This window comes from Nuphar pumila, chromosome 4 (genome assembly GCF_984573655.1).
Source record: "Nuphar pumila chromosome 4, dmNupPumi1.hap1.1, whole genome shotgun sequence".
Taxonomy (NCBI): Eukaryota; Viridiplantae; Streptophyta; class Magnoliopsida; order Nymphaeales; family Nymphaeaceae; genus Nuphar; species Nuphar pumila.
Window position 1 is genome coordinate 16,100,412 of NC_143252.1, and position 7,987 is coordinate 16,108,398.

General features: G+C 40.8%; 1 protein-coding gene across 1 annotated transcript; it reads right to left on the reverse strand.

Moving 5' to 3' along the window:
• Positions 1-3,926: 3,926 nt before the first annotated feature.
• On the reverse strand, positions 3,927-7,088 carry DHNAT1 (Thioesterase superfamily protein). The gene is made up of 3 exons (XM_090004146.1): positions 6,956-7,088; positions 6,656-6,847; positions 3,927-4,396 (listed from the first exon to the last, which is right to left on the reverse strand). The coding sequence occupies exons 1-3, from the start codon at positions 7,082-7,084 to the stop codon at positions 4,244-4,246; spliced, it is 474 nt and encodes a 157-aa protein (XP_089860272.1). The 5' UTR covers positions 7,085-7,088; the 3' UTR covers positions 3,927-4,243.
• Positions 7,089-7,987: the final 899 nt, after the last annotated feature.

Below are 7,987 nucleotides of genomic sequence, written 5' to 3' on the forward strand. Positions count from 1 at the left end.
GGGCAAGCGGCTTCGGCGTGAGCCCATTTTATCTGTCTGATGTTCTTTTCTCTTGTGCTTTCTTTATTTGTTTTTAGCTTTTGCTCTTGTTCAGTTCATGGGTTCAACAGTTTGTTGATCTTCATGAATGGTAATGTTGAATTACTTTCGTGTCTCTCTCTCTCTCTCATCGTTCAAATATGCCAAACTTCAGGCATCCTCTTTAGTTGTTTTCTTACCATGACATGGTCGGGAAATTATTGGCTAACCTCGTGGGTTTGAAATACCTAGTTGAAACTTATAGAGAGGTAGTTTTGACCAATTTTTGACTTAAATAGATGTGTTTAGAATTGTCAGAATCGTAATAATCGATGATTAGATTTTACTTTTGCAGTGTAAAGTTATAATTATTTAAGGTTGAAAATTTGGTATACTGGAGGTTGTTAAATTTTTAACTCCTAAAATATCTAACATACAAGTTAGAAAAATATGATCGAAAGGTTAGTTTCAATCAAAACAAACATGTAGGTCATATCTATAGGGTTAGATTAACAAAAAAAAAGTAACAAAATAAAAATAAAACTGGTTTTGTTTCTAAGAGGTTTGGAACGTACCTAGCAAACATTGCTCCATGTGAAATTAAACAATATATACAATTTCAGATTCATAAGATTATAATCCATACTTGTCTTAAAAATTATTTAAATAATGACCCCCCTCTTCCTAATTAGTTAAGCATCTAAAGAAACTCTGCGGTACCTACCGTCCAAACTAACTTTCTAAAGTCTAGCATGCACCCAAGCTCTACCCACGCGAGTCCAACTCAACTGAGTCAATGCGAGCCCAGTCTAGGTCTAGATCTTTTGTCTCACGTAGCCTCTTAGTGCCCGCACTTAGATGAAGTATTGTAATTCAAGTTTTACCATGCTCGTCATCGTGATAAAAAGGGCTACCAAAACTCAAAGTGAGATTTAGTTTTCTTACACTTTTTATTATATTTATTTTTATTAAAAAACTATAAAGGTTTATTTAATAAATATCATATTTGTTGTGTTTTTTGTATTTTTTGAGTGTTCATCAACCTCTCGAATATGAGGTATGACTACTTGCAACATAAAAGCTCCACATCTAAGAATTTGAGCTTCTGGTGTAGCTAGTCCATGATCAACTTTAAAAAAAATGCAAACTTTTTTTTTCTATATTAAACCCTTTTTCTTTTTTTAATTTAGGGATCCACCTGGGGGAGCAAAACGGTACGTTCCACCAGAGTACTCTCCAATCTTTTTAGAGATTACAATAATGGAGCTAATCATTAATTAGGGACCTGGGTGTGATGGAAAATATATGAATTCAATCTAATTCTACAAGATAGTGTGTTGCAACCAGAGCCAAGCAGGAAGGCAAACTAAGATAATTTCAGCTTTATTATACGTTGACAGAGGCTGCAAATTGTTGCTCTTCTATGTTTAGAAGTACATACCTGTTCTAGCTCAGTCTTTTTCTTTTATTTAAAAATGTAGGTGGATGTTTATATATATTGGTAAACCTTCTTAATAGTCTCATCTAATGAGACCTTGACAATGCTGCATTTAGACGTTATTTTGGAGCTATATTTGGTTGGTGTTGGTGATAACCAATTCCGAAGCCCCCAAAACCAACCACTACTGGGTCGGGGTTGCATGGATATAACAAATTCCTGAAGACGAGATGGGGTTTGGCAGCTCCGAATCCTTCTCATCTCTCAAATCTAAATATATCCTTCTCGTATCTTTTCTTGTTTAGGGTGTCTTGAATTCTGCACCTGCTCCGATCCATGACCCAATCCAAAAATATTTTGGCGATCATATAATGAAAATTTTCAATGGGGTGTGTGGCGGTAGTGGAGGGATGGTGCTGTTAGGCCGGAGACCTGAGCCCACCACAAACATTTTTTGGGTTGCAGGGGCAACGACATGGATCCGTCCAGTTTTTAATTTTTCTTTTTTATACCTGATAGGGTTTTATGAGCTTTGTATCTTTCTAATGGATTTTTGCTCTTCCTTGACCACGTAAATAGTGTTTATTCTTTTCTTTATCTTGTGGTTTGCTTCATTTCGTTTGTAACTTTCGTAACACTTCCTGACCCTTTTGAGCCAAGCTGGTTGCCAATTACAAGCTCTAAGTAATGGTAGGTGTCAGAAAACACCAAGGATCCCAAATCCTGAAGTTGGTATACTCAGGACTTGCCATTTCAGTGACAAATATTCAATGCTAATTAAAGAGCAGAGCCTTTTTTTTTTGTTTTAGCGGGGAGGGGGAAGGACGGCAGACTTTGATTGTGCCGCTGCACCTGTCTGCCCTCATCTGCTGTTGGGTCCCATAACTGAGAGGCTGTCAGCCAAAGAAGGTGAATGATCAGGTGAACTCAAAGTGTGCTATATGATTGCACTTGATCTGCCCTCGGGTGGGTATAAGTGCCTCTTTCAAGTTTGCCCTTTCTTTCATTAGAGATGAAGATCTTAGGAGAAAAAAAACCCTGCAGCCAACGTGAAATTAAATACAATTGGATATAATCTGAACAAGAACTGGCTCTAGAACTTTTCATCCAAAAAAAAAAAAAACTGGCTCTAGAACTTGACCCAATTATAGGGGCCATGACTAACCCCCCAGCCCAAACAAGTGGCATGACCCTAGCCCGGCTCAAGCTTAGCTGTGTCCAAGTTACAAGATCATATCTAATAAACATCCCATTACCAGAATTTCTCCCTTGCTCAAATAAGAGAAAAGACAGCATATTTGCACCAGTGATCAATTTTCCAAGTTGTTAAAGCTAGGCCGTTTCGTGTTGAGAAATACATTCAAGGGTGTAAAAAAGTAGATGCGTTCTAGATATACCCTTTTTCCTAAACTTTGTATTACACGGGATTTTCTCTCCTCTTTTTACCAGCTTTTTTCTTCACTGTTATCTCATTTCTGATAAATGCTACAATTTTAATTTCCATTTTTTTCTTAAGTAATTCGCACTGGGCTCCAATATACATTATTAATTTCTCAATATATGCACACAGAACAGGAAGTTTTTCGTTGGGTGGGCAGACTTCGGGTTTTGGGGACAATACTATGGTCTTGAAGGATGATCCATTTATTCGGACCAGTGGCGGAGCCAGAAATTTTTTGCCCATCCATCGTCAGAAGAAATTTTGGTTGTGCATGGTAGATCTGACATGCTCTTCTAGAAGCGGCCTCCCTGGCCGGAGAAGGCGATGGCCATCAAGTTGATGGTACCATCTGGTTTCATCATTCTGAGGGCCTTCATGGTATCGGCCTGCCCTTGGCTAGGCTATAACAACACACTTTCAATCTCTCTTTTCCTTCGTTTAGTGAAGCAAGCATAGTGTTTTGCATGGCACCCATAACCACATTTAAGTTCCAGTCATCCATATCACCATTCCTGTCATTCGGATCTCATGGATGCAAGTTGTTTTCATCAAATTGGACCCTGTGTATGTGATCTGCATCATCCATTTAGTGAAGATCGGCATTTGAATAGACAGAATCCGACTCATGTGGAGGACTTTTTGCTGATTCAAAAATCAATAACCATTAATAAAAAAAAACATAGTTTTTTTTTGTTAAAGAACACTGTCAAAATAAATTGAAAATCATGTTTTTTTTTGTTAAAGAACACTATTAAAAGATTGATTTCTATTAAATCAACCGTGCTAAACCCATCGATAGGGCCATATTGATCAAAACGACTTAGTACCAATGAGATCCCAAAGGGAGTTATGACCACAGAGGATGATATAAGGATGAGTGGAGCCAGGTTCCCCATAAACGTAGGTTACACGGTTTCACAAAGAACAAACGACAAAAGAAGAAGCTGGAGGAAAAGCACACAGATCTTCGTTGAATATTCTCAAAGAGAGAACTCCAACTCTCACAAACTAATAACCTGTCTCTTCTCTTCTCTTCTGCGGTTTTTACACAATTCAATAAGGTGAAAAAAATTAAGGGAAAAGATTAGCACTACCTTCGTCATAAGAAAACACACATGGACGTCGCATATTCTTTCTTTAACATAGTCAGAAAAAAAAAGTCTGGTTTCTAATTCTGGGGTGGGCGACCGCCCACCCATGCCCACCCCTGGCTCCGCCAGTGACACAGAACATATTATCTGATTACAGAATACCCTAAATTGTGGCAGAGAAAACCAGAAAACCCTCTCTTATTTTGCTGTTGGCAGCCTAAGTGCGTACGTGTTCACGTGCACACACACACACAGCTACAATCTAGCGTACTTCTTCAAAGTAGAAGCAGCATCAAGTGCATTTTCTGGTACAGGTAGGTTGGTCAAGAGGGTAACCGTTGATGAAGAGATGAGCACACTTCTATCCAGTGTCAACGGGTCCATTTTCCATAGTTGCACCATCCACACCTTCATAATCAAAGACATGCCAACTTCAGAATAGACCCTCAAATGGTTTTCGAAAAAACAAGCAAAGGCACTACCTTTTAGGCTCTGTTTGTGATCTGGGAGTTGGAGAGAATTTATGGAGTTAGAAAAGTAGAGGCCCGAAATTCCTAGAATTGGCAACGACCACTCTTATGAGGTGGCAATTACCAACTAGAGATGGTTTTGAGTACAAATAAGGTGTGTCACTTCTTTTCTCATTGAAGTTAAAATAGTAATTCTACATCACATTTAACAACAAACTAGAAACTCCTGGGCCTTTCTAGTTAACCACGATATTTTATTTGATGTGTTTTTAAATTTTCCAAAACTTAGTTGTGTTTTTTTATTAATGCTCAAACTTTAGTTGCTTTTCTAGGGATGGCAGTGGAGTACCGGGGGACAACGGACCCCGCCTCGCCTCGCCCCGTTTGGACAGGGGATAAAGGGCATGAAATGGGGATGGAGGCGAGGATGAAGGTTAAAATCTATCCCTTAACAGGGATGGACTTATGCTCCCCGTTCCACCCCATCCCATCCCCCGTCTCAATCCCTGCCTTTTCTCGCCCCGTCCCCAATCCTTTAAGGAATGACTATAGACAGAGGGAAAACGGGGGCCCGTCCTGCCTCACTATAAGAAAAATCATATCCAGACCTGATAAAAAATACATGAACCGTACCAGAACCTGGAAAAATTATAATCGAACCTTCAGTCTGAAACCGAGTCTTAATCAAGTTTTATTTTTTATCACCATACCCAAACACGAACCTTTTAGGGTTTGGTTAGGGTAGGATCCAGGTAAACCAAGCCCCTTGACACCCATAGTTATAAGGCAGAGTCGATCTTTGGGAAACCACAACACAACCTTCAATTCAAGGCTCACAAACATAGCCTAAATGGTTCTTGGATAATGTCATCACCCTTGGCCAGCAGTGTCGGTGACAGACCTATCAACCAATCCCTTCTTGCAAACAAGAAATTGGATAAAGTGCAATCACTTTGTACATGATGCATGTACTGTTGCAACCGATAGCCCTTCCCCCTCCCTTGCAACCGATAGCCCACCCCACCCCACCCCACATAAGCTGTTAGCTCACATATTAAAAGCTGTCACAAAAATGTGGTCACATGCAGCCGCACATGGGCTATGTGCAGTACCTAATCCATCATCTGTAACTAAATGCTTGAGGTGAAAAGATCAGGCGCAATGTGATAGCACAAATATTTGTGCATTAAGCACCTGATCTCCCTTCATCCTAGGGCTAAGGCCTGTCAGTTGTGGGCCCCAAGGACTGATATATCATATGCTTATTGCTCAAATTTTGGAGTTCGAATTGGGTGCATTCACATGACATAAAATTTGTGCATTAAGCACTTGATTGCCCTCCATTAGGCCTTGGGCCCCACAACCGACAACCATATTCCAAAGATGAAAGGTGATCAGGTACTTAAATGCACAAACATTTGTGCAATTATATTGCATTGATCTTTTCACCAAATTTTGTGCCATGTGATTGCACCCTATATGCAAGGAGCAGGGATGGCAGTGGATGGGGGGGACAACAGGGCTTCGCTCAGTTTGAACTGGGGATGAAGAGCATGAAACGGGAATGAAGGCGGAGATGAAGGTTAAAATCTATCTTTGTGTAAGGATGGACTTACGATTTTCCCAGCCCTGCCCCGTACTCATTCCCCGCCCACTCCCTCTCCTTCTCCTTCAAGGGATGTTCATAGACCGAGGAAAAACAAGGCCATCCCTAGCACCGAGATTTAAAAAAGAAAAAAAAAAAAAAACAAAGAAAGAAACAGGCACAGATGCAGTAAACAAATGAGGGAGCAAACTCCACCAGACTTCGTCGAGCAGGTGATTTGTCAATTTACTTCGAAAAAGTGATCTGATATCTCCACCATTCATTGTTTCAATCCTACGGTTTCTTGCGGAAGGTATGGGGCCTAACAAAAAATGTCTGACGATGTCATCCTTAATGACCATTGATCACACCATAATGGACGGTGAGGATGTCAGATCACTATTATTTGACAAATCACTTAATCTCTCCCGTCGGCGTATTAACATGAGCGTTTTTTGCTCATGCCAACATCGTGGCCGTCCTATTTGTATTTTGAAAAGTTAAAAAGTCAACAAAACTAGGTGGCATTCATCCAAAATGCAAACAGACGTTACGATGTTAGCATGAGCAAAAACGATCATGTTCAGCATGCTTCCGGGGAAAGGCACCTACCTGAAGTCGGTTGCCTTTACTGAGGGGCGTGGCCTCAGCCTGGACCAGGTCGCCTAGCTTGGCAGACTTCAGATGGTTGATGTTGAGCTGGACGCCAGCCACCCTTTGCAACCCACATGATAGGTGGGCGCCAATGCTAGCCAAAGATTCCGTTATGAGCGCCGAGATGCCCCCATGCATCACCTTGAAAGGCTGCTCTTTCACCACCACCACCACCATCACCATTAGAAGATTTAGAACAGAAGAAGAGAAGAGAAGAGAGGAAGTCATTATCTATCAAATCGTGAATATTGAACTCACCTGGCAACAGGCTTCCGTGACCCTCAAGCGGCCGCTCACCTTCTCCAGCGAGACGACATCCACCTCAAAGCCTATGGAGCTGAGGGGAACGTCGAGGGCTGTTGTCTTGTCCTCCAATGCTACTTGCATCTCCCGATGTTGTTCCTCTTTCTCTTTCTCTCTGACGGAAGAAACCATGGATTCTTGAGGGAGAAGGGAAATGACCGTATTTCTTTGTGTTTTATGGTGTCAAAGATTTAGGTGAACTTAATAATAGCTGCACATGCAGTTGAACAGCTTTTTGAGGTGGATCAGCTGCCATGTAATTGCACACTTTTAGCGTGCTTTTGCACCCGATCATCACCCTCCATCATTGATTGGCCCCACAGCTGACAGGAGGGGTGATCAGGTGCAGCACACTAAATTCTGCAACTACATTGCACTTGATTATCCCTCATTTTATTCGTTGTGGTTGGTGGTAGATGAGGTGGGAGCCGGTCACGCGGCACAACCACCTATTCTTATCACCTACTTTTTGACATTAGGCTCGGTTTGGAATCTCGGCATCTATGGTAGTTGAGGAAGGAAGTATGAAATCCACAAATCCATTGAATTTGGTACTTCTTATCTGCTTGTTTGAGAATAAAACTTTCAAATCCATTATTGATATTATTTGAGAAGATGAGCAGATTTCATAATTACATCTTTAGGTCCACGGATTCCAAACAAACATGCAAACATGGTATTTGCATTTGATTGCCTTTGAGCGATTGCACTTAGTGATCTATACCTCTATATGGAGGTTACATGAACTAGGTATATGCCTTGACTCTACCGTATTAGGGTGAGAAGGCATGTACCTAGCATTGATTGAGCCTATTAGCTAGACGGACCCAATAAGCTTGAGCTAGTATTTGAGACTACAATCTTCACAAATTTTATAGGGATTTTAATCAGTTAAAATTTAGTTAATCTATTATTGGTAAACATTTTAAGATTGTGCTTGTCTGTGTGCGCGCACATGCAAAACTCATGCTCATGGTGGACCTTTTG